Source organism: Narcine bancroftii, chromosome 3 (genome assembly GCF_036971445.1).
Source record: "Narcine bancroftii isolate sNarBan1 chromosome 3, sNarBan1.hap1, whole genome shotgun sequence".
In the NCBI taxonomy this organism is placed as follows: Eukaryota; Metazoa; Chordata; class Chondrichthyes; order Torpediniformes; family Narcinidae; genus Narcine; species Narcine bancroftii.
Genome location: NC_091471.1, coordinates 346,166,423 through 346,194,185, shown reverse-complemented (window position 1 = coordinate 346,194,185; position 27,763 = coordinate 346,166,423). Strand labels below are relative to the sequence as shown.

The 27,763-nt window shown below is 40.3% G+C and overlaps 1 protein-coding gene across 1 annotated transcript; it reads left to right on the top strand.

Annotated features, from left to right (window-relative positions):
- The first annotated feature begins 404 nt into the window (after nt 1–404).
- pmp22b (peripheral myelin protein 22b) lies at nt 405–20,050 on the top strand. Its single transcript, XM_069929554.1, has 5 exons — nt 405–804; nt 1,964–2,065; nt 2,500–2,593; nt 7,930–8,070; nt 16,949–20,050. Exons 2-5 carry the CDS (start codon nt 1,988–1,990, stop codon nt 17,113–17,115), a joined length of 480 nt encoding a protein of 159 aa, XP_069785655.1. The 5' UTR covers nt 405–804; nt 1,964–1,987; the 3' UTR covers nt 17,116–20,050.
- Nucleotides 20,051–27,763: the final 7,713 nt, after the last annotated feature.

Here is a 27,763-nt window from a genome sequence, read left to right as displayed (position 1 = left end):
CTGACCCGCTGAATATTTTCAGCCCTCGTGAAAATATCGTTACATTTATCTGCCCAATTATCCGGTTCACGGAGCTCAAAACGAATTGGGGCCAATTATAGGCGGGGTCGAGGGGGAGTGGGAAACAGAACGGAAAAGTGAACTGGCAAGGTGATCGTAAGGATCAGACTCAATTTCCTTTGGCGATGGGGGAGTTCCCACTGACATTGCCGTGCTTCTTACAGATAGGCAGGATCTCCCTCGTCTCCGGCGTTTCGTTCTCCACCTCCCCTCCCCAGCCTGTATCCATAAGCAATGCTGAGCCAGAAAGGGAGGGAGGGACCCAGCATGACCAGAAGGACTGAGTCATTGGAATTCCTGCAGAGCGCCCTTTGCAATGATACATCGCAACCAAATGAACTCCTCAGAGCAGCGCGGGTCCCCCTCCCCTCGCTGCACATGAGCGCAGCGCGGGTCCCCCTCTCCTCGCTGCACATGAGCGCAGCGCGGGTCCCCCTCCCCTCCCCTCGCTGCACATCAGCGCAGCGCGGGTCCCCCTCCCCTCGCTGCACATCAGAGCAGCGCGGCCAGTGACGGGGGCTCCCCGGTACCGGCGCTCCTCCCGCACGCCGCCAGGGATTGGAAACTGGCCGCGGACACACCCCGGGCGCCGTGCGTAACCAGGGCGTTGGTCCCTACTAAAGGGGCCACTTTTTAGCTTCAAGTTTTTTTGACAGCACTTTGGTGTTGGCGTCGAGGTCTCCTTCTCTCTCTCTCTCTCTCACACACACACACACACACCGATTGTTCAGGATCTGCCAAAGAGTAAGTTGCTCTCGTTTTATTTTTAAATGAAACAGCTATTTATTTTTTTAAAAAGCACAATGTAGACGATAACAGGCCAGAGAACTAACTCTTGGAGAGTAAGATTGCATGTGAACTCATTACATGGGTTGGGGGGGGGGTGTCCGACTTAAACACCCGAGACTCTCTCGTACTTTTTGTTGGCCTTTGATGTTATTAGAGGGAAGTTTTAATTTAAGAAGGTTTCTGGGGCTGCGGAGTTTTAATGGTCGTGGTCATGGCGGGGAGGAACCGAGGCAATCCCCTCGATTCATTGCTTCTGTCCCGCAACGCGAACGGGCCGCCCTCCAGGTGGTCCCACGCGAGTTTCCAGATGCCGTCCACGCGTCGCGAACGGTGGGCTCCAGCAGGCCGGATCGTGCAGTGGAAGGTGCCGCTGGAGTTTGGGGGTCGCCGGGGAAAGGTGTGCTCCGTGGAGACCCCCATCCTTAGCTCGGATCGCTCGCGCCGAATGCGGGGGGGGGGGGGGGGGTGGCGGTGGGGGTCCAACATTCGCCTGGCTCTCGAACTGAATGGTGCCTTTGTGAACAGTTCGGGACGGCCCCCCTGAAACGGGGGTTCGACCGTTCTGCGTCCGAATGGACTGAGAGCTGGCGAGTATTTTTCATAGCAGCTTGACAGATTGTTTCAGGGTAGTTGATAGTTTAATTTCAGGGGTTTTTTAAATGAATGGATGGTCTCAAATCAATTTCAGTTATCAAATATTTAAAAAAGAGAAATGTTGCTCTATTTCCAACACTATATGTTTGGAGTCTGGCAGATTTGGTTTCACGTTTAATGGATTATAATTCTCTGGGTTATATCTTTTAATAATTAAAATATCTTGCCTTGGAAAGTTTCTTAGATTAGAACCAACTTGGCCTGCTGCAGACTTTCCCGGCGCAGAGTCGTTTCCAACTCCCAAGTCGAAATGGTTTGAAAGAGTGCGAGTGAATATGGTTTATTCTCAGTCTAACGGGGCCGGCGCTGGTTTCGGGCGTCCTCTGTTGGATGATTCTGTTTGCCTTGCCGACACGCCCTGGTCACTGCAGTGTGGGACGCCGCCAGATCCCGTCGCAGCGCTTTCGAAGCCGTTGGCCGGCGACTCATTCCCTCCTCTCTTTCTCGGTTCCCTTTTTAGCTTTCGACTTGAAAACCCATCAAAATGATCGTGTTGTTGGCGGGTATTATTGTACTGCACCTGACCGTGCTGGTTCTGCTCTTTATTTCTACTATTGTCAATGTAAGTACAGCCAAAATGTTATCTGGACGCGCAACAGGGCACTGGGTGTCCCAGACGCTCTGGGCAAGGTTATCATTTAGAATTATTGGGTCAGGTTTAAAAACAATGTGAAAAGTCAGATTTTGCCATTGAACGTCCTCGGAATATATTGATTTTTAAAGGTATCGTGAGTTGGGTAGATTTTGGTTAAAGGTCAGAATTGGCAGAAGTTGTATTGGGACCCCCCCCCCCCCCCCCCAAGATGCATGGTTTTAAATGAATATTTAGTTGGACACCTATTTTTCATGATGAAACCAACTGCATTTAAATTCAGATTTCCAGGTGTTTATTTCAAATCGTTGGTTTAAACCTGATCTTCCTTTCGTTGACTTTGCTGGGATGTTGTCTTCTGCAGATGTGTCTAATCTGCTGCGATGTGTGTTCTTTTTGCACAGTCCTGGTGGTATTACAGTGAAATCAATAGTTTAGATATTTGGCAGAATTGCACATGGATTGATCTGTGGAATTGCCAGCCCTACACGACGAACGGTGAGTGAGTGGATTCCTTCCCTGCATCATTTACTTCTTTAGAGCAAAGGGGGGGGGGGGGAGTTTTTTTTTGGAACTTGAGAGAAACTTCATCACTCGGGGCATCGTGCGCTTAAGAGAGGGAAAAAAAAGTAGGGTGAAATACAGATCATTTGTAACGAGTCAACTTGCAACTGGCTGGTGTGGGAGGTGGGCGCGGTCCTGCGAGGTCGGGGGTGGGGGGGGGGGGGAAGCGTGGAAAGTGCGCTGAACGCGAGAATCTTTTGGCAACGGTCGACGCTGCAGTCAGCACTTCGCAGCAAAAGGGCTGGGATTAGCTCGCCATGGCGCAACGTCGGCAGAAATCTCTCATTCATTCAAATCCCAAGCATTTGTTTTCCCAGAACATGGCTTTTATTCTTGCCCGACACTCCTTCCTGAGTTTGTAGAGCGGCTGAACAAATAATTCATTGAATGAGAGCCAATAAGAAAGGTGGAAGATGTTTCACTTTCAAGATCATTTACAATGCATTATGATTATAAGTGATAGTGATTTGTCTGAGTTCACTGGAGACAGGAAGATGGATATAATTTAACAGTGACTATGCAATGTTATAGGGAGATGCGAATAATATGAACTTGCATGACCAGAACTTTTTTAAGTAATGCAAGATCATGGTTATTTCTGGAAGTTTGGCATGTCCAAATGATGACTTATCTACAAGAATGACTGCACTTCAGAAACATTGGCTTTCTTCTTAATGCCGCCACTTGGAAGAGAATTCAAAGCAGTCATTTGAATTTCTGTTCCATTGTGGACACCTTTGGAAATAGAAATCCCCAGCATCGGAACAGTTCATCAAATCAGAATTTATTCTCACAAAACTCGTCGTCTTGCAACAATATCAGAGGGGAAAAAACCATATTTTGAACGAATTAAGATGAGTGCAAGAAAAGGACAAGTGAGGTAGTTATTAGATTTTCTCTTTAGAAGTTATGTGGGTGAAACAGTAAAGTCTGCAGCCGCTGCGATTGTAGTGCAATGCACAAGTGCTGGAGAAACGGCAGGTCACACAGCATCTCTAGGAAGTCAAGGGTATCTAATGTTTTGGGCCTGAGCCCCTCATCAAGGTATGAGCAAAACGTAGGCGGGAGCTTGAATAAAAGGGTGTGGAGAGGAGGGGAGGCCAACAGGTCATAAATAGGCGGGATGGCAGAAGAGAGAAAAAAAGCTGAGGAATGATGGGGGAGAGACAAGGTGGGGTGCTGGATGAAAGAGTGAGACTCCACAAAGGGGTTTAATGGAAAATGGCTTGTTATCCCAACTTGTGGGTAGCCTAGATATGGCATTGCATGAGATCGACATCATAATGTGGGAATGGTGTGTGGAATTAAAATGGTTGGTCACTGGGAAGTCCTTGATTCTGCAGCAGACAGAAGGCTCCCAACCATTGTTTTGTTTAGTTATTTCATTATGTTTAATAACTGTGAATATAGTAGAATGCCTACTTATGAAATGAAACTCAAAAATATCCTGGAAGTGAAACAGATAAGGCTACTTTTATTAATATTGGGTGTGGAAAGCCATTGTGCTTCCGTTTGTTCTACAGTTTGCTGTGAGCATTGTAATTTTTAAAAAGCAGTCTGCAACAAGTGGATTTTCGAAATATAATGAGGACTTTGATTTCAAAAGGCCATGCTGTTTTGAGAATGCCAGCAGGGTGGGAGGCAGGCAACTGCCATCTTGCAAAGAAGCTCATCATAATCTAGTCCCAGAAATATATATTTGAGGCATTCCTTGAAAATTCAAAGCAAGAGTGAAGTCTGTCCAAAAATTATTTTTGTTAATAACATGCTAAACCTATTTACTCCAACAGTAATAGTTCCACTAGCAAAAGTGAATTTTCTCAATAGTTTGCTTAAAATGTTTAGTGTTTTTTTTCCAAAAAATGCCTTGCCAGTTTGATGTCTAAGAACATCAGTTTTAAAACAAGCAAAAATAATACAGACTGGTTGATTTCCGCTTTTTTTTTTAAATCATGAAGAATTAATATAGTGATATTTGAGCATTCAAAGCTTTTAGTGGTGCAGGTGCATTGTTACAAGAACCATGTTGCGAACTTCAAAGGACAACATGGTTGTAGTTACAAGTTGCTTAACGTTACTTGCTGCAGGTAGGATTTATTGCCTACTTGTCATCTGGATATTAGAAGCTTTGCATTATCATCCTGCAGAATGGGTGGGATGCAGGGTGACTGTGCCAGTTATTGTAGGAGTTAGGCTGGCACCGTCGGAGGTGGAAATGAGAATCTACTGTGACCTTTAGAAAAGTTTTTGTCATGGCTTTGGAATATCAATGATCCAAAAATCAAGGAGGGGTTTTGGAATGGAGAAATTTCTGTCCGTGCTTCACCAAAGCATAAACCTTCCCTTACAAATGCAGCTGGGTATTCTGCACAATTCCAGTATTCTGTGATTTTTATTCCCTGCAAGCTCAGTGCTACCTGTACTTGCAAATCGTACTTTTGGGACTTTGAACGAACACACACACACACACACACACACACAAAAATGGTGACTGCAGAAACGTCCATTGTAAGGTAAAAACATCATGAGTTGGGACCGGAGAAGGAGTCACCCAGTACTAAGGAGTAACAGGATGCAGGTGTGACCTTGTACACTCAAGATAAGTGTGGCAATAACAAGATGATGTGCAGCAGACTAACAGAGAAGGGTAGCAACAGCTTATTCATTGGACAATGTAATGGTATGACAATTTACTAAGTGCGTGTCCTGGTGTATAAAAAAACACCACTTGCTGATATCGTTAGAATGCGCCTTCTCCAACTAACACTGTTAGTTGCAAGTGTTACAATCCGGTAACACTTCCTCTTGGCCTCTATTTTCAGAATGGCTGCAGAATTGGTTTCTGAATTCTAGACTTGAATTTGCAATTCACTGAATGCCTTTCTAAGCTTCATTTGCAAAATACATAGTTCTACTTTAACCGAAATGATAAACTAAATATGCTGGAGAGCTTGGCTAAATAGTACCTGTTTATTTCTGTGATGTCATTTTCCATATACTGTATACTTAAATTCTGTCAGCCAACAAACTTGATGAAATGGCTATCAAAGGTCTATGCAAAGGATTATACTTTTGTAAAAGGTGATGTGTTATTTTCTTCTCAACACTGGACAATACAGTGACTTTGCTCTTGCCCCTCTGCATTAGAAGGTTATGGGCTCAAGGTTAACCCCAGAGGCCTATGTGCACGAAGCAGGCTATGATGTTGAAGGTAGAAACGTTTGGATATGTTGACCCAGTTTGCCTATTCCGATTGATAAAAGGTCCCCCAAGACTAATAGAAGAAGGCAAGGATAATTCTCCTTGTGTCATCACCAACATGTAGCCTTCAGTCACTTAAAGTATAATTTCTTTATCTTGCCCTTTGCTGTTTATGGAATATTGGCTACAACCCTCCTCCCCTCTAGATTCCCACTCTAAACAATTAATTCAGTAATTATGAAACCGTTTATGGAATTTGCAGGTTATGAAAAGCAAAATGTGAATCATTTATGCAAGATGTGAGCTTGCCCCTTTTGGTAGCAGTGGTGCTGTGAACTGAAGGACCATGTACCTTCAATGTCCTATTTTGAAGTACAATAATGGAAGTAGAACTTTGCTGCAATTCCTGTAAATCCACCTTATTTGCATCCCGAATCAGCACAGTTGTAGCTTCAGAACCCAAGGAAACGTCTAGAAAAACAAATCATGCAGGGGTAAAATTAACAGCTTTTTTGAGATCCATGAGTACAATTATTACCAGTTGCATTGATGCAGATGTTGTAGCTTTTGGGTTAATTATGTTCTTCATCACATGGCAGTGGAATCTGAGTTGTAGAATATTTTTGGGTAGAGTTAGAGACCTGGTCCTGATAAGCAAGGTGGTGAAATGTTACATTGGTGGTGGAAATGAGCTCATAATCTGGTCTGCCATCATCTTGTTGAATGGTGGAGCAAACCCAAGAGATGGAGGAACTCTCTTCATCCTATTTTGAACGTTACGGTAGAATTTCAGAAATCTCGACCATCCAAGAATCTGGACTTTTTGAAAACTCTGAAACTTGTAAAATTTAGCAGGCTTTTGTGTACACAAGCACCACGGATGTAACCATCTGTAGCATACATATTTCCAAACTCATGATCATGGATCCTGAAGGAGATAAACCTCTTGGAGTGAATGGAAAGAAGAGCACTATGAAATTGAATGACAGAGTTGAAATAATTAAGAAAGACTAGAACGTGGCATGAGCAATACTGTTCTAATGGAAATTTGCAACATCAGAAGATCTACAATTTATGATTTAAAAATGGTGACTGCAGAAACGTCCATTGTAAGGTAAAAACATCATGAGTTGGGACCGGAGAAGGAGTCACCCAGTACTAAGGAGTAACAGGATGCAGGTGTGACCTTGTACACTCAAGATAAGTGTGGCAATAACAAGAATGATGTGCAGCAGACTAACAGAGAAGGGTAGCAACAGCTTATTCATTGGATAATGTAATGGTATGATAATTTACTAAGTGCGTGTCCTGGGGTATAAAAAAAAACCACTTGCTGATATCGTTAGAATGTGCCTACTCCAACTAACACTGTTAGTTGCAAGTGTTACAATCTGGTAATAAAGAACCTTGATTTCGACTCAGTCTGGTGTCTGACTCACTCATTCTCGAACAAAGCAGACCTAACACCATGGAACTGGTTATTAAATCAGTCTCCAAGATGTCGTGCATGCGCGCGTGGTGCAGAATCTTATCACAAAGAAATTAGAAACAAGGTAATGTACAGAAATGAAAGAAAGCAAAAGAAGTGTTAAGCTGTACAGTAGAAGCTGCAAGTTTTCCGTCCACAAGCGGTGCAGCTTTATTCCTCCTTCAATTCAAATTTTTAAAAGCATTTCCCGAGAATCTGGACTGACCCAATCCCTGAGCAGTCTGGATTTTTTAGACTTATAACCATATAACCATTTACGGAGCGGAAACAGGCCATGTTAGCCTTTCGAGTCTGCACCGGTTCACTGATTTTGTGCGCCCTCTTCAGGCATTGGTCCAGGTAGATCTTCATTCAATGCCGGTGGAATCAGATGATAGCAAAACTACTTCTACCGACTTTTGCAGTGTTCACATGATGCAGTAGATATTGATCCTTCTGTTTGAATTTATTGGGGTTTTTTTTTCTTTACTACAACATTTGTAGAACTGTCAGAGAATAAAAACCTGGGAATTTGCAAGTGGATTTTATGTGATGCTCCTTCATTACATGTAACATGTTTTCTCTTGGCCTCTATTTTCAGAATGGCTGCAAGCCGTCCAGGCAATGATGGTTCTGTCAGTCATCTTCAGCTTTCTGTCAGTGATTTTGTTTTTCTGCCAGCTATTTGCACTTCAGAAAGGGGGGCGGTTTTACATCACTGGAATCTTTCAGCTACTTGCAGGTACGTGTAAAGGTTTACCATTTATATTTGTCCGTGTAACAATGAAGGACAAGTAAAGCCTAATTTCATTGCATTGCATTTTTCTCATTGCATTACATTACTCAATAACAATAAAGCATGGTCTCTTGAGTTTTAATGGTTGTATATTGTGAAAAGTGGTAAGCACAAATCACTGACCTAGCCTTCGAAACGCATTATCCCTATGTTATTGGCTCATAGTAAATGTTAACCTGCTTCTTCCTTTGACTAAAGCCTGGAGTGGGTTGGGAGGTGGGCAGTAATGAATGCTGCCACAGATTTGCTGTGTGCTCTGGTCAAAGTGCAATGTTGCCTTCAGCGATTCTGGTTCTGTTGGAACACTTTGTCAGGTGAAGGACTTGAAAATTTGGTTGCAGCACACAGTTCTATAACAGATGAAAGGAACCAGCTTGTCCATCAGGCCTACCCCCATTATAAAACCGCTGGCATCCACTGCATTACTTGGGGGACTCAGGGCGAATCAAAGCTAAAGTATCTCGTGAAGAGGATCAAACCAAGAACCTGGAGGCATGAGCTGGGAATCCATTCAAGTGTTGATCCTTTAGATATTTAAATGTCTACAAGCTTGGTTAACTAGTGCACAGTTGGCAATATCCAAACCATGTCAGCTTAGAAATTAATTTGCATCGTGCACTTTGGGTCGATTACGTGGTTGTCTTCCAACTGTGTGATGTGTTCACACACGATGCATGCGGGAGCGTAGTCACCTTGCCCTGGAACTTTGGATCTTGGAAATGAAGGCAAGAACATGGCTGAGTGTATGGACAGGAGAACACTCCTTAAAGAGATGGACCTTTCCTGACACTTGTTTAGTGGCCTGCTATAGAAAGTGAACAGGAGTTCAGCTCCACTGTTACACGAACCACGAATTTTTAAACACTACCGATGAGATCTTCTTAGAGAATTTTGACCTTCTCTTTGGATGAAACCTCTGTCTGCATCAAGATGTCCAGCCATGTCTTGGAGAAGCATGTTATTTCCATATTTTTTCATGACGCCCCCCCCCCTTTAACAATTATCGTAGTTTGGGGGCCCCATTATACATAGTTAAGAGCTGCCATGGCAGGTAAGTTGATGTTTACCTTAAAATCTATAAGCAGTGAAAATAGGAACACAGAGCCTGTGAAAGCATCATCTACATGTATGATGCCCTAAAAATCATTTCTTGGCATCCAAGTTAAAATTTATTGTCATGTATACTGAGGTACAGTGAGAATGTTCTTTGAGCTATATATATATATAGTCATATATATATATATATATATAGTCATATATATATATATATATATATATATATAGTCATATATATAGTCAACCTATATATAGTGCAGCAATTTTTAAAAAAGTACAGAATGCAGCATTACAGAGAGAAATCAGTTAGCACAGAGCAAAAGTGTGAGACTTGTTTGGGAATCTGATGATGAGGAAAGAAACTCTCCTCCTTGAATCTAATGTGTGATCCTCACACTCATGAACTCTTTTGCCAGAAGGAAAGATGTGAGTATGGCTGGGGCGAGTCTTTTTTTCCCCGGTTTAAAAACGAGGGATTCCTTTTGCATCATCATGTTATATTTTAATTCCTCTGTTTCACCACATATATGGTTATAGTTAAGTGCCCATTTTGGAAAACTATCTTTGTAACAAATTTCCCTTGATAGATTATGCTTAATCTAGAATATTTTCTTTGCCCCATTTCCTCTGAGCTTTCGGTTCTAATTGAGTCGAAATTTTTGGCTTGTCTGATCCTGAAATTTAATGTCATACAAGAAAACTAATTTAACGTCAGCATATTTTTCAGATGAGTGAAAATTTGATCTGACAGTCTTAATTGATGACTTTATATTTTAAAGATTTCCAGGAGTAGCCCAAAAATAAACTAAATATCAATCATGTGCCTGGTGCTATGTGATCTGGAAATGGCAGGAAGTATGATTGACAACTTGGATATAATGTAGAATGAGTGGAGAACAAATTCTAAAAGTTTTAGATCCCAAAATAAAGCATGTGCTTTGGCAGGACACAAGCGGTACATAGTTTATCATATTTTTGTGTCCTTGTTCAACAAATCTATAACTCTATGGAAACTCTAGAACCAGGTCCAGAATGATCTCCATAAAAATCATACTCCTTTTAATCTATTCTGCAGAGGTGTATATGTGTCGGGGTTTAGGCTTGGCTGACACTGCACTCTGTCCTTCCCCATCTATATCTCCACAGAGAAACCCTTCTATTACCTACTGTAAAGGTTGCTTGCTATTGATTTCAATAGTCGAAGAAGCATCCTTGAATATTGCACAATTAATTTGCTTTATTTTGAAGTGAGAAATATGGCAATGAAGTTCAAGTTTGTAGTTGCAGAGATCTGCTATGGAGGTATTTGAATGTGCTATGAATAGAATTACCATAGGTTGGCTTGCATGCAAGAATTTTTTTAACTGTAAGTACGTTGACCTAATTTTAGCAACATGACTATTGGCTAGGCTTAAACAAAAACTGAAATGTTGGAAGCACTCAACCCGTCCAGCAGCAATGATGGAAAGGCTGAAGATTGGCCATCAGAATTGGAAACAAACACAAGTTAGATTCAGTAAGAGAGAAAGTGAAGGAGGGCAATGATTGAACAAAGAAAATGCCAGTAGTCGAGTGAATTGATGGGAACCCAGGGAATAGACAGTTAAGTTACTATTGACCAAAAAATGCCATGATCAAACTGTTGCAATAGCCATCCATAATATAACATCAGAATTAATTATTCTCATTTATAAATGTTTCAATTTAGACATACAGCACACTTTACAGGCCATTTCGGCCCATGCCGCCCAATTGCCCCTAATTAACCTACAACCCTAGTATATTTCCAATGGTAGGAGGAAACCGGAGCCATTGGAGTAAACCCATGTAGATGCAGGTAGAGCGTACAAACTCCTTGCAGCGTGGGATTCAAATTGCTGGCGCTGTAACAGTGTTGTGTTAACTGCTACGCCAACCAACTTCAATCGATCAATGTGATCGTTCATTAAATATTATTGTTATTTCTATAGATTCATTTAACACTTGCAAGTAGGAATTTATTTACAAATATGCCTGCCATATTAAATATAAAACATTAATAAGCATGGGTTTAATTAAGCTGTATTCTGCCAAAAGAGAATGCAAACTTATCTGAATGGTTTGTGTTCCTGCAAAATGTAGCACAAGTATACAAGGCTGTCCTTGTATTAAACTGGTGAGAATGAGCTCCTATCCAGTGAGGTGCAAGAGTTCGACCTGCTGCTTTCAGAAATGCTCAAACAGTTTACTTTAAATTGATTTTCACTGCAAGGCATGAATCCATGCTTGAAGCTTAGACATCAATTTCAAAAACAAGTGGAAAATCATTTGCAGCCCCTCTGTAATGAGTTTTTTTTGTGCACCTCAGTTTTAAATGGCTAGCCCCTTATTTTGTAGCTATGACTCTCCCACCAGTGAGAACATCTCAACATCAATCCTGACAAGCTTCCTGAAGATCTGGCATGTTTGAATAAGCTCCCCATGTTCTTCTGAACTCTTGAGGAATACAGGCTCAAAGTATTTAGTGTTTCTTAGTAAGAGAGCTCTCATATACCAGGAATTAGCCTGGTGAATCTCCCTTCCACTGCCTTCAGTGTTTCTATATCTTTGTAAGGAGATGGAAACTATATATTGTACAACTTTCTAGCTGAGGCCTTGTCAACACTGTTTACAATTGCAACAATTTTTTTTTTGCTCTTAAACTTCAACCCCTTACCTTTGAAGGCCAAAATGCTGATTGCCTTCGTAGCTACTCATTGGAGCTGATAGTTTTTGTAATTAATACTCTAGAACTGGGGTGTCAAACTCAAATTCACAGAGGGCCAAAATTAAAAACTTGGACTAAGTCGTGGGCCAAATTAAATATTTATTGAAAATTTTCAACAACATCTGCATGTTTTCTCTTCTTTCAACATATGTAATGTTAAACTTTTTCTTATTAAAATAAATGTTTAATAATAGTTTTGGTTAAACTCTTTCCAGAAGAAGCATTAACAAATGAGAAATAAAATATTCAATAAATAATATTTCTCTAGAGCCTTTAAGCTCCTTTTAAATATATTTCTTTTCACAAGTCAACAAGTCAAAAAAATAACAACTTGCTTCAATGAAAATCCAATCTTTCAACTATGAACAGTCCAAAGTTAACCAAAGAAAATATTAATCCAAGCTACACTGTAATTTACTCTGATGCACCTGGGTCTAAACCAGATACTTGGCATCTCTTCTTAGATGCAAGTTCATCAAACTCTGGGGTCAGAGTTTCCTCCCACCTGTCTTGAAAGGTCCTGTTTTCTGTCTTTTGTTTGGCCATTTTTCGTAAGGGGTTTATTACATGTGAGTTAGGCAACAGGTCACAGATACTAATGAAAGTAAAGAGAGGAGGTGGGGACGATTAGCGGGCTGACGGGCCGCCGCCAATCCATTTGCAAAGCATTCTGGGATTTGCAGTATTAGCTGTGCATGCGCTATACTGGCGCGGCGGCCAGCGGGCCATCTCTAATACATATTTGATATGATCTTGCGGGCCAAATATAATTATATCACGGGCCAAATTTGGCCCGCGGGCCTGAGTTTGACACATGTGCTCTAGAACATTTGGATCGCTCTCTGCACTTCACTCTCTTGATGGATGGATGAACTCAATGGATGAAGCTTTTGTTAATTAAAATGACATAAAAATCAAATCTGCAATCAGGAGGCTTAAAATATTTAAAAATGGAATGCCTTTCAAACTATTTCATTGTGATAGCTCTTCTTGTATATGTACAGTTTCATTGGTCGCTGATTGATCAAATTTCAGTGGGACTAGATGTCAGAAGGTTTCATTTGGTTCTTGGCATAAATGATTACTGTCTCCTCCTTAAACTCCCAACTTCCCATTGGATTAGAATCACATTAGCATGCAGAATTTAAACACCAGCAGTTTCCTACATTAATACTTTTTTACAATATTAGTCGAGGACAATCCAATGAAAGAAATTTTCAGTTTCAATTGTATTTTTTTTGCAAACTGGAATATTATTATTTTAACAGTGAATTGATGTTCACTTTGGATGATTGGAATGAAATTAGCTTTATTATTTTAAACTGAAAGACTGAATGATGTAGAATCTGAATATGGTTTCAGCCTGAAATACTTGTTGTTAAGAATCTTCACTTTATATCAGCGATGTTATTTGCAGACGTAAAATCCTTTGGAGAATTGTGACTATATCCTGTGAAGCAAGCTTCCAACATTGAGAATTTTTAGCTTTACCTCATTAACACTTTGCACTAGAGGGATATTATCACGCCAATAATTGATAATAAATGAACTTTTTTCAAATGCAACATTTTTCCTGCAAAGGTTTGCAAAAACTTTCTCGCCAATAAGAGACTCTTTAATCATTTCTAACATTTAATTTCTGGTCTTTTTGCAGCCTTGAGTATATTTTTTCACACACTCAAGACACCACACCTTCGGTTGTTGGTAATATCACAAGCAAATGCGAGGGCAGTATCTTTGTTGACACAGTGATGCTGTTTTATGTCCGAACTCTCAATCAATTTTAGTGTACAAAATATAGCAACCAACTCCAGAAAATTATGTATCCCTGAGTTACTACAAAAGATTCCTTGTAGATGGAATTGAATGCTGATAAGTGTGAGGTGCTTCATTTTGGTAAGAAGAATCAGAATAGGACATATGTTGTAAATGGGAGAGCACTGAGGAATACAGAAGAGCAGAAAGATTTAGGAGTAACGGTACATCGTTCCCTGAAGGTAGAAACTCACGTGAATAGGGTGGTGAAGAAGGCTTTTAGTATGCTGGCCTTTATCAATCATTGCATGGAATATAGGAGTTGGGAGGTGATGTTGAGATTGTATAAGACGTTGGTGCGGCCTAATTTGGAGTTCTGTGTGCAGTTCTGGTCGCCTAATTATAGGAAGGATATAAACAGAGTGGAGAGAGTGCAGAGAAGGTTCACCAGAATGTTGCCTGGGTTTAAGCATCTGGAGTATGGGGAGAGATTGGACAGATTGGGTCTTTATTCTTTGGAGCGTAGAAGGTTGAGAGGGGATTTGATAGAAGTATTTAAGATTATGAAAGGGATAGACAGAATGGATGTGGATAGACTATTTCCGTTAAGAGGAGGAAAGTTTAAAACAAGAGGACATGAGTTAAGAATTAAGGGGCAGAGGTTTAGAGGTAACATGAGGGGGAACTTCTTTACTCAGAGAGTGGTAGCTGTGTGGAATGATCTTCCGGGAGAAATAGTGGCGGCGGAGTCAATTGTATTATTTAAGAAAAGGTTGGACAGGTATATGGATGAGAAGAAGATGGAGGGTTATGGGCATTGTGCAGGGAGGTGGGATTAGAAAGGGGTGTTTGGTTCGGTGCGGACTAGAAGGGCCTAATGGCCTGTTTCCGTGGTGTAATTGTTATGTTATGTTAACCGAGAGTAAAATCAACTGAATGTACAGATTTCACAATCTGACTTTGTTTCTTCCTGAGTGAGTGACAGAATCTGCAGTGGTTCCTTTTGATGGGTTAGTTATGTTTGATCACTGCAAGACATGGTTTCTTTTACTAAAAAGGATTCCCTGATGTTGGCAGTAGGTCACCTACCTCTCAGGCTTGCACTGAAACAAAAAAAAACTTGGCCTTGCTTTTGGCAGTACACACGGCTTCAATCTTCCATTCTATTCAGTGGGGTTAGATAACAGTAATAACAATGGGTCATTTGTAATGTGTTAGATGCCCAGGGAATTTCAAAGGAACATCAGCAAATAAAATAATGGGAGTCTAAAAGAGGAGTTTCTGGGTCTTGGCTAATATGAGTATTGTAACAGATAAAAGTGAAGTTATATTCTAATTTATTCTTCATCAAATTATAAAAGCAAACTTCCTTTGTAGTATGGAAGCAGGTGAGAATATGAGATAGATGCGGTAAAGCTAATATTTTTATCACCTTGATTCAAAAGAAAAAGTGATACAGATTTTAATCCACTCCTTGAGCTCCAAATATCTACTTCAGGGTGTTCCTGTTTAAAATAATTAAACTAAAATTTGAGCACTGCTTTAGGTTTATGGTATTCTGGAATCTCAGTGCTTTAAACTGGTCTATTCTCAACCTAGTAGAACCAAATGTGTTCCAGTCACCTTGAGATGTCAGAGGTTGAATGGCATAAAATCTTCCATGAGCCTCTCCTTTGCATATAAATGCAAAGTAAGGTATCATCTTTGAGGGGTACTTGTAAATACCATTGGGCTAAAGAGCCAGACAAAACTGCATTTTATCTTTTTTAATCCGATTTGTGCTTTGAGCTGTACATTTTGTTGCATCAGAGATTTTTAAATCTTCATTATTGCAATAGTTCAGTACCCCAAACACTAATCGCCTTTTTGGAGATTTTTAAAGATCCAAGATTTGTGAAATTTAGGATTTCTGTCATGTTCAGGTGTTCATTACTGCCATGCTTATTTCTCTACTCTTACTTTTGTGTGCAGTTGGTCCTGGCATCTCTTTAGGAGTGACTTGCACTGGTTTATAGACCTGGTGGAAAACTAGAGATTTTCTCTGAGCCCTTTGCTATATTTAGTCTGTCAGGCGATTCCCAGCCATAGAGGCTCCAATTTACATTGATTGATGCAGCAACAAACTCAGCACTTAACCCCCCTCCCACCACCACCACCTCCTCCCCTAGATCATATGTCTTCATAGATTATCTTCAGCATGTTAAAATCTTAGTCTTTGGTGTGTGTAAGAAATACTTTGCACAATGCAAATGAATGAACGTTCCCTTGAGCAGCTTCTAAATCCACTTTAATGTTGCACTTCTTATAGAGGGAAATCACTGAGGAAGTGTGCCGGAGTCTGACTTGTTCTTGTAGGAATAAACTTAGCCCTCATTCAGTTTGACACTAGTTTTACCTTTGGTGTAAAGCGTTGAGAATAACCAAACCCATCCTTTGGCAAAACAGACAAAATGGGCCTTAGTGCTGGTTTCACACACCATTCAGTTTTCCTCTACAAAGCTTGTAAAACATGAAAGCTTTCTTGTTTTGGCCTCCAACTCTGCACCAATTATCAACCACGTTTTTGCAATGAAACAAAAATTCTGGAAAATCTGAATAGGTCAGCCAGCATCTGTGAAAAGAGAAAAATAATCACGTTTGGCCTAAGATTCTTCATCAGCGCAAAGGAGGAAAAAAAAGCTTTAGGTCATAGTGAGGGGAGGGATCAGTAGTGTGAAGGGAATATCTATTGATAGGTTGAGACAACTGATTAAATAGCTGATAAATAAGATTGTGCATCTCTGCATAATGGTAAGGCAGAGAAACATATCTATAATTGATGTGCGTTCACACTGATCCATCTTTATTGTCTTCACATTCCCACACCTCCCCTCATGTTCTACTTCTCAACTGTATGCAAAGGCCAATTAATCTTCCAACTAGAACGACTAGGATGAGAGAATAAACCAATGCATAGAGAGGAATTCCATGAGAATTTGCTTTCACAAGCCCAAACTCTGGCTGTTCAATCCAGTGAGTGTCTTGTCGTGTGCAACATAGATTGAGAGAAGTAATGTGTCATTTGATTTTGTTTTAAGCCCAAGGTAAAGCTAACTTTACAAAATAAAATCTTTCATGAGCCTCTCCAAGGACATGCTGGGATCTGCAAAGTAAGGTATCATCTTTGAGGGAAGAGGTAGCATTGAGCAGGTACTTGTAAATACTGTTGGACTAATTGGTTCAGAGCCAGACAAAACTGCTTTAACCAAGACCTGTGTTATCTTGCAGGTATTTGTGTGATGAGTGGAGCTGCAATATACACCGTGCAATACCCGCACATTCACGGAGAACGCTATGATGGGAGCTATGGATTTTCCTACATTTTGGCATGGATTGCTTTTCCTCTCACTTTGTGCAGTGGAATCATCTATGTCATTCTAAGAAAGCGTGAATGAGCTGTCATAGATCACTACAATCCGTATGATGCTATCTTTAGAGAAATAAAAGAAACATTACTGTTTTAATTTGAAGATGTATATAGTATCTATGGTTTAAAACCTATTTATAACACTTTTTACATATATGTACATAGTATTGTTTGCTTTTTTGACAGAAGCTGTGTTTTGCAAGCTAATTAAGTGCCTACAGAACATTCATTTTTAACAGTTTATGATTAAAAAAAAATTTGCTGAAGCCAAATTCCGCAACAAAATTTTATTTTGAATAGTATATGTTAACCAAAGCGCATGTAAAATTATAGCTAGTAAGCAGTTTTTTAATAAAAAAGATGCAGCCTGTATAAATAAATTGCAAACAGCTAACAAGTTTGAATAGTTTACTTGTGTAGATATACCAAACTTAAAATTTTCAATGGTGCTATGTATTTACCATTCCTCGTCATAACCTATAGCCATCTCACTGGAGAATAACTATTTACAATAAGGTAAAATAAATGCTTTAATTCTACAGGATTTTCTTTGTCTAGGTATTTCTGTATGGAAGGATTTTTTTTCTCTAGCATTAATGTGAAGGTTTGAAAGTTAATGCAAGCTAGGGGCAGGATTATTAGGACAGGTGTGAAGGGTGATTTGAATGCTCACCATTAGATACTGTCTACAACTTAATGAGGCTTAATTTGGGGGGGGATAATGTGAATGGCCTTTTAGATACTGTCTGTAGCTCAATGAAGCTTCAGATGTGCATCCAGTTTTGTAATCCAGCCCTGTACTGCAGTAAATTGCTATTCTTTCTGATGTGTGGTCTTTCCTGATGCACACCTGTTCTTTTCTCCTTCCTGGATCTCATTAATGATGATCTGAAATTTCTCTTGTGTGTCCCATTGGTTATAGTGTGAAAGTATAATGCTTCAAGTGCAGCTATTAGCCATCGCTGTTCCTTTGCTGTGTGAAGTGTGGATAACTAGTCTAAATTGCAAACAGCATGTAGTATCCAGAACTGTTCTGCTTCCTTGGTGAAAGTGATAGGTGGTGGACAGCAGCAAATCAGTGTGAAGAGTGCGTGATATCAGCATTGCACTGCAGCCTGTCCAACCAACAACTACAGCCAATGTCCCAGAACCAGTCTCCTATATTCCTCTTCAGTTCCTAAATGCAGAGGCATTGCCTGAGTGTGTTGACAAGAATTACTCATTATACTATAGCTGAAGGATTCAGAACACTAGTACAGATAGGCTTTGTTCTTTAAATGTTTGAAGAAATGAATTGAAAATCTTAGTGTGCCACATTAAATGCAAATATTTTGTCTGGAATTAACATGAACTACAGTTTGCCAGAAAAGTTAAACAAAATGCTAATATTTTACTGCATTGAGAAGTGTTTTGTTACTGATCAGTGGCACAACCTGGGCAAGTGAAAAAGGGGACCATGAACAGAAAACTGTAGAGAACATAAAATGAGAAATAAATATATGACGGGGGAAGTGTAGAATTTATTGCATGCTAGGAGAGCCAATGCGTTTTTAGATTAAGTATAATTTCTAATTGTTTTGAAATGGTAATAATCTATAATCCTTTCATAACAAATGAATTGATAGAAAATATTTATTGCCTAAATTCACTTTGATCAGCTTCCTAGTTTTTGGCTCTAGATCAATGCTAAGGTGTCGTAAATTGGTAATTGGGTTGCATATATTACAATCAGCCTTTTACTGTCCAGCTGATTTGAGCTCAATGATCTTGGTTTGCTTCTTTTGAAAGAGCCATTAGCATCGCCCCCTTCAGGGTTTGCAGCAGCTATTCATTTTAAAAATAGCTTGTTTTAGAAGGGAACATTGACAAAATTGGAAACGATATGGGGTTTAATTACTTTATCAGTCCTGAAATTGTTATCGACTTTGCATCAAGATTGAAATAAAATGATACGTGGCCTTTTGTTCCTATTGTGGGTACGTTCAGTGTGAAGTGATACGTTAGCTTTTCTATTTTGAAGATGCAGGACCTCAATATGGGCAATGATTCTATCAGTGATTTGCACCTTAAGAAGGGAAATTCAAATACGTTATATTCAAGGAGAAGCCTATATCACTTCTCTGAAAGAGGCATATATTAATAATGAGAAGGAATCCTCACTTTGGATTTTCTATCGATCAACCAACACAACCTTTCCATTTCAGACAGGCAAAGCTGCATGAAATTCAGTTAACTTGACAGTAGTCCATCACCTCGAATGCAGTTGTCATTGAGTTGTAGCAATGAAATCTTTAATAATTGAATAGAGACCATTTTCAAATGTTCTCCCCCACCCCCATTTGTTCCAATAAAACTTTCCAAAAAAAAGGCAAGGTTTCATAGAATGGACGACACTCTAGTGTGATGGGTACTACTCCAAATACGGAACTTGTTCAACTCCAAATGGCTGAATCCTTTTCTTGGTGGCTGGGTAAAATTGTTTCATGGTGAGATCATTAGTGGGTCACTGCAGCTTTAAGCAGGGTATTTTATTACTGTACAACATCAGAGATAAAATTATACCAGTCTGTGTGGTTCACAACCACAATGCTACACCAAAGTTAACCACTGTTTTGAAGGAGATATCAGAAATAAACAAAACTTTGGCATTATTAAAAAAGAAGGAAATTGAGTTTGTACAGTCCTTTATAATGAAAAGTGAATAGTTAGCTACATTTATTATCCCTTGGAAATTTGTTCTTGTTTACATTGTGCATTAGAATTAAATATGACCTAGTTCTTATCCTGTGTGCACAGATCTTCTGCAGAGTTCTTTGTGCAACTACAGTAGCTTAATGGGGGAGGGGGAATTGTTTTTGATGTTTACTAACGGAAAATGTCTTATTGCATATAAATGCAGTCATGTGTTTGATGTACTTGAATAATGATGAAAATAAATAATACTGGCTTATCTGTGCAACAAATTGTTTTGTCTCTGTGTCACCAATTATGAGGGGTTCACCATTTAAAAAATATTTCTATTTTCCTCTCGGTCTGTTTTAATTCTTATTGGTTGGAGTCTGAGAATCAGAATTGGGTTTATTATCATGAACATGTTTTGTGGCAAAAATTGCAATAAATTACATTTCCTTAAATACACTATTTAAAAATAAATAAATTAGTGCAAAAGTTGAGAAAAGTCGAGGAAGTGTCTGTGGTTCATTTTCCATTCATAAATCTGATGGCGGAGGGGAAGAGGCTGTTTTGGTAACATTAGCTCAGGCTCCTGAGCCTTCTTCCCGATGGTGGCAGTGAGAAGAGGGTTTGACCTGGGTGGTGAGGGTCCTTGATGAGAAAGGCTGTTTTCTTGAGACACCTCCTTAAAGATGTCTGTAATGAAGTGAAGACTAATGCCCGTGATGACACTGGCTGAGTTTACATCTCTAGATATTTCCTGTCCTATTCATTGGCACCTCCATTCAGACAGAAATGCAACCAGTCAGAATGCTCTCCATGATCCACCTGATGAAATTTGCAAGAGTGGTGAATCCTCAAATCTTCTCAAACTCCTCATGAAGTACAGCCGCTGGAAAGCCTTTATGATTGCATCAACATGATGGCCCCAGGATAGATCTTCAGAGATGTTGACACCCAAGAACTTGAAGTTAGTTACTCTCTGAACTGCTGACCCATCAATGAGGATGATTTGTGTTCTGGTTTTCCCCTCCTAAAGTTCTCAAACAGTTTTTTAGTTTTGCTAAAGTTGAGTGCAAAGTTGTTGTTGTGACACCACTGATCCATCTTGTGCTTGTACACTTCTTCATTGCTGTTTGTAATTCTGCCAATGACCATGGTGTCATTGGCATATTTGTAGATGGCATTTGAATTGTGCCTCGCCACACAGTCATGGGTGCAGAGAGAGTAGAGCAATGGGCTAAGCAAGGATCCTTGAGGTGTGCCTGAGTTGATTGTCACTAAGGAGGAGACACTGTTACCGATCTGCACTGACTGCGGTCTTCTGATGAGGAAGTCAAGCATCCAGTTGAAGAGGGATGTGTAGAAGCCCTATTTTTGAAGCTTGCTGGTCAATGCTGAGGGGATGATTGTATTGAAAACTGAGCTGTCATCAATGGAAAAACAGCCTGATGTACATGTTAGTACTCAAATGCCCTCAAGATTTTTTTTAAAGAGTTAAGACTGTGTTTGGTACCCCTGCCATTGTGGGAAGTTCATGATTAATTTGCTTTTATATGGTCAATATTATTTTCCCTAATCACAGTGTACTGAAGCTTGTTATTTGGTGCACTGAAATAAAATTACACTTACTTCGTTAAATTCAACTTCAGAATTGCAGGTGCATTCTTTATTTGCCATAATTCTAGTTTTAATTCTGCAAAGGAAAAAAAAGCCTTTTGTCTAATTCAGCCTTGTTCAATACAAGCACAAAGAAGTGCACCTTCTGAGTAGACACAGCACAACCTTCCAGTCTTAACACCGAATTCAGCAATTTTGAATAATCAGCCGTTAAAGGATTGGATTTCGTATCTTTTCTCTCCCTTTCTGTCACTGCAGATTTGCCTACTATTTATAAACACGGCTGCACAACTTCAGTTCTTCGGTGGTCTTTTACTGCACCCTTTCAGCAGACACAACCAACACTTGAATCGTTCAACCTCAAATGAGTTTCACCCTCTCGCACTTCCATCCCTTTTGTGTCTTTTGCCCCTCAAACCTTTCTCTGCAGTTTTAAACTTTTTGTCAAGGAAAATATGTAATTAAGAGGAAGCAAATCGTTTTTTTTTTAAAAAAGCTGAGCTTTTGCTTGTTGCAAGTTCATCTTTTCATCTGAAAAGTTTCTGACATTTTCTTTATCAAGAGAAGCTTTTTTTACTGAAATATCAAGGGATTAGATTGAAAAATGGTAATAGAATCATTTTAAGATTCTGATCAAAAGATAGGCACTTCTATCAACACTTGCACATTACTTCAAACAATGTGAATCCATTGATACTTTTAAGACCATTAAAACTAGAAATTAGATGTGGGACATTCTCATTTGGTGCTATAAATAAATAAAAAGTTAAAGCTAATTAGTGCTCACTGAAATTCTTCATTTCTGACAAGCAAAATAATTTTAGGGACAATTCTCAGGATAAGATCCTTGTGTAACCTCGAGATAACCTGTACTTCAGCAATCTAAAAGAGGTAGGAGAAAGGGATCTGTGTATGAATCACTGGATACTGTGAAACAAGTTAATGTGCCATTGAAAATGTCATTTTAAGAGGACTGAAAAATAAAGATGCTTGTATTACTGCCTACAGTCTTGTTTGATTTATTTTAAAACAATAGGCACAAATAACATTGCAAAAAGAATTTACAAAGTTTCCAGAAGTCCAAGGATATACCCGTCAAGGAAGAAATAACTGACGGGAGCTCTTGAAATGCTATGGTTGAGAAGTGACCTTAAGGGAGAGCTTTGAAATTAGGCAAAATTTTCTTAGAGTAACCACAGATGGAATAGTTACACATGATCAGGGTATATGCTGACAGCCTGCCAAATGTAATAAACATTAGATTTCAGATTTATTGTCAGAGTACATACATGACATTACATACAACCCTGAGATTCCCTTTTCCTGTGGGTGCAGCAGAATTACCACTAATTGGTTGTTCAATAAATAAACTGCATGTAGTGTAAACATAAACAAACTGTGCAATAGAGAAAGAACAAAAAGAAAATCATTAAAATGCATAACAGGCAAATAAATCTCTAATTGAGTTTGTCGTTGAGGAGTCTGATGGTGGAGGGGCAGCAGCTGTTCGTGAACCTGGTGGTGCAAGTCCTGTGGCACCTGTAACTCTTTCCTGATGGCAGCAGTGAGAACAGAGCATGTGCTGGGTGGTGAAGGTCTTTGATGATTGCTGCTGCTCTCCAACTGCAGTGCTCTCTGAAGATGTGCTCAATAGTGGGAAGGGTTTTGCCTGTGATGTCCTGGGCTGCATCCACTACCATTTGGAGGGCTTTACACTCAGGGGTATTGGTGTTTACATACTGAACAGTGATGCAGCCAGTCAGCACACTTTCCACCGAACCTCTGTAGAAATTTGCCAGAGTTTCTTCTGCCATAATAAACCTCTGCAAACTCCTGAGGAAGTAGAGGTGCTGACATACTTTCCACATGATGCCATTGGTGTGTTGGGAGCAGGAAAGATCCTCTAAGATAGTGACTCCCAAGAACATAAATTTGTTCACTCTCCACCTGTGATCCCCCAATGATCACTGGATTGTAAACCACTGACTTTCCTAAAGTCAAAAATCAGCTCCTTAGTTTTGGTGACATCGAGTACAAGGTTGTTACTGTTGTACCACTCACCTAAGTTTTCCATCTCCATCCTGTATACTGACTCATCTCCATCCTTTATACAACGCACTACATCATCAACAAATTTGTAGATGGTGTTATGATCAAACTGAGCCACACAGTTGTATAATATGTTATACTAGTCATGGTGGATTTTAATATGAAGGTGATTGGGAAAACTAGGTTGGTGCTGGTTTCCAAGGGAAGGAATTTATCAATGCTTTCACAATGTCTTTTTGGAACACCTTGTGGCTAGGTCGACCAGGGAAATGGCAGTTCTGGATTGGGTATTGTGTAATAAACCAGAGGTAATAAGGGAGCTGAAGATAAGGGAACCAGTGATCATAATATGATAGAATTCACCCTACAGTTTAAGAGGGAGAAACTAAAATCGGATGTGTCAGTATACCAGTTGAATAAAGGGGAATACAGAGGTATAAGAGAGGAACTGGCCAAAGTTGATTGGAAAGGCACACGAGCAGGGGGGATGTCAGAGCAGCAGTGGCTGGAGTTTTTACATGATATATGGAAGGTGGAGGATTGGTACATTCCAATAAAGAAGGAATATTGGAATGGAAAAATGGCATGATTATGGCTGACAAGAGATGTCAAAGGCAAAGTTAAAGCAAAAAAGGAAGCAAAAATAAGTGGGAAGGTAGAGAACTGCAAAGCTTTTAAAAGTATACAGAAGATGCCTTTAGAAGTGATTAGGAAGGAAGAGGTGAACTTTGAAAGGAAACTGGCAAATAATATCAAAAAGGATACTAAAAGTATGTTGGAGTAAAAAAGAGGTGAGGGTAGATGTAGGATAGATATAAAATGACGCTTGAGAAATTGCAATGGGAGGCAAGGAGATGGAAGAGGAACTGAATGAGTAATTTGCATAAATCTTCACTGTGGAAAAATTAGCAGTATACCTGACTTTTAAGGCTGTCGTGGAAGACAGGTGAGTTCAATCATGATCACCAGAGAGAAGATGCTTGGGAAGCTGAAAGGACTAAGAATAAATAACTCTCCTGGACCAAATGGAATGCATCCTTGGGTACTGAAAGAAGTAGCTCAGAGGTTGCAGAGGCATTAGTAATGATTGTCCACAAAACAATAGATTTTGGTATAGTTCCAGAGAACTGAAAAATTGCAAAAGTCACTCCTTTTTTAAAAAGGGAGGGAAGCAGCAGAAAGGAAATTATGCTGTAGACCTGTTGGCCTGATATCTGCGGTTGGGAAGTTGTTGGAGTCAATTGTCAAGGATAAGGTCACAGAGTTCCTGGCAGTGTATGACAAGACAGTTCAAAGCCAGTATGGTTTCTTTAAGGGAAAATCTTGCCTGACAAACCATATAACCATATAAGAATTTCAGTATGGAAACAGGCCATCTCAACCCCTCCAGTCCGCACCATTTTAAGTCATCTAAATATTTTGAAGAAATCACAGACAGGCTAGACAAAGATGATGCAGTAGATATTATATATTTGGACTTTCAAAAGACCTTTGACAAGGTACCGCACGTGAGGCTGCTTAACAAGAAGTTACAAGAAAGATACTAGCACGGGTATAGCATTGGCAAATCGGCAGTAAACAGAGAGTGGGAATAAAGGGATCCTATTCTTGATGGCTACTGGCAACCAGTGGTGTTCCACATGGGTCAGTGTTGGGGCCCCTTTTTTATGCTGTTCAGTGCCCTCCATAATGTTTGAGACAGACACTTCATTTGCCCCTATGTTCCACAGTTTTAAATTTGTAATCAAACAATTCACATGTGCTGAAATGCACATTCCAGATTTTATTAAAGGGTATTTGTGTACATTTGGGTTTGACCATGTAGAAATTACAGCATTTTTTATACATAGTCCCTCTCATTTCAGGACACCATAATATTTGGGACATAGCAATGGTATGTATAATAAAGTAGCCATGTTTAGTACTTTATTGCATATCCCTTGCATGCAATAACTGCTTGAAGTCTGTGATTCATTGGCATCAACAGGAGCTGAGTATCTTCTCTGGCCATCCTTTGCAGCCATCTTCAGCTCCTGCTTGTTTCAGGGACTTGTCCCTTTAAGTTTTCTCTTCAGCATATGGAAGGCATGCTCAATTGGATTTAGATCGGGTGACTGACTTTGCCATTCAAGAGTTTCCACTTTTTAACTTTGAAATACTTCTTTACAGCTTTAGCAGTACATTTGGGACCATCGTCTTACTGTAGGATGAAGCCCCGTCCAATGAAATTGGAAGCACTTGCTCAAACTTGAGCAGATAAGATAGTTCTATACATCTCAGAATTCATTTTGCCTCAGCCATCAGCATTTACATCATCAGTGAAGATAAGTGCACCCAGTACCTGTGGCAGCCATAGATGGCCAAACCGTAACACCCCATCACCATGTCTCGCAGATAAGGCCCTATGCTTTGGATCTTGGGCACTTGTTTGTGTGAATAAACACTTGATATTTAAAGCAAAGCAAAAGAGAGGACATGGAATCTGTTCGTCATTTTTTGCAATATATTCCATTATCATAGAACACCAAAAATGAGATCAATTAATCTTACTGAGATCACTGAACAAATTTAGTATCATTCTTGTTTGTTTGCTCAGTGTTAAGCTGGTGAAAGAAAGAAAGACCGATATTTACAAAGTTCTTCAACATGGTTATCCAACTGCACGAAAACCAACAAAGTTGGGCCAGATACAGCAATGAGCTCTCTGAACCCTTCTCCATTAACAATGGCGTGAAGCAAGGCTGCGTTCTCGCACCAACCCTCTTTTCAATCTTCTTCAGCATGATGCTGAAACAAGCCATGAAAGACCTCAATAATGAAGACACTGTTTACATCCGGTACCGCACGGATGGCAGTCTCTTCAATCTGAGGCGCCTGCAAGCTCACACCAAGACACAAGAGCAACTTGTCCGTGAACTACTCTTTGCAGACGATGCCGCTTTAGTTGCCCATTCAGAGCCAGCTCTTCAGCGCTTGACGTCCTGTTTTGCAGAACTGCCAAAATGTTTGGCCTGGAAGTCAGCCTGAAGAAAACTGAGGTCCTCCATCAGCCAGCTCCCCACCATGACTACCAGCCCCCCCACCCCCCCCACCGCCCCACATCTCCATCAGGCACAGAAAATTCAAAATGGTCAACCAGTCAACCAGCTGGACCATTTCATTGGATGCAAGGATCGACAACGAGATAGACAAGGCAAATAGCGCCTTTGGAAGACTACACAAAAGAGTCTGGAAAAACAACCAGCTGAAAAACCTCACAAAGATAAGCGTATACAGAGCTGTTGTCATACCCACACTCCTGTTCAGCTCCGAATCATGGGTCCTCTACCGGCATCACCTACGGCTCCTAGAACGCATCCACCAGCGTTGTCTCCGCTCCATCCTCAACATTCATTGGAGCGACTTCATCTCTAACATCGAAGTACTCGAGATGGCAGAGGCCGATAGCATCGAATCCACGCTGCTGAAGATCCAACTGCGCTGTGTAGGTCACATCTCCAGAATGGAGGACCATCGCCTTCCCAAGATCGTGTTATATGGCGAGCTCTCCACTGGCCACCGTGACAGAGGTGCACCAAAGAAGAGGTACAAGGACTGCCTAAAGAAATCTCTTGGTGCCTGCCCCATTGACCACCGCCAGTGGGCTGATATCGCCTCAAACCGTGCATCTTCGGCGGGCAGCATCCTCCTTTGAAGAAGGCCGCAGAGCCCACCTCACTGACAAAAGACAAAGGAGGAAAAACCCAACACCCAACCCCAACCAACCAATTTTCCCTTGCAACCTCTGCAACCATGTCTGCCTGTCCCGCATCGGACTTGTTAGCCACAAACGAGCCTGCAGCTGACGTGGACACTATAAATCCTCCATAAATCCTCCATAAATCTTCGTCCGCGAAGCCAAGCCAAAGAAAAAAAGAAAAGAAGCTGTGTACTGGTAAATTCAGGAGTGTTTTTGTTTGAAACCTCTCTGATCTCAAATCATTAAAAGGGTTGTTTTTTAATCAGACATTTTGCTGATGGCATTAGTTTACTTCTTAACAGTATAAAGATCCTGTTGGAGCTCCTTGACTTGCATCCTTTTCAATAATGTACCAAGAGCAAGGCAAAAACAAATCCTGTTTTCCAACTGGGTCATCGACATTTCCATTGTAGAGGTTAAAGGAAGCCATTGATTGGAAACATTGATCCTGCATCTCCATTCACAGGTCGAAATTAGCCTGCTTAGTTCCTCAAGTACTTTTTTTTTTAAGATTTCCAATATTGGGTACTTTAGAAAAGTTTGTGAAGCAGCTCAGTTGTGGGATGGTGAAAGAAAGAAAGACCGATATTTACAT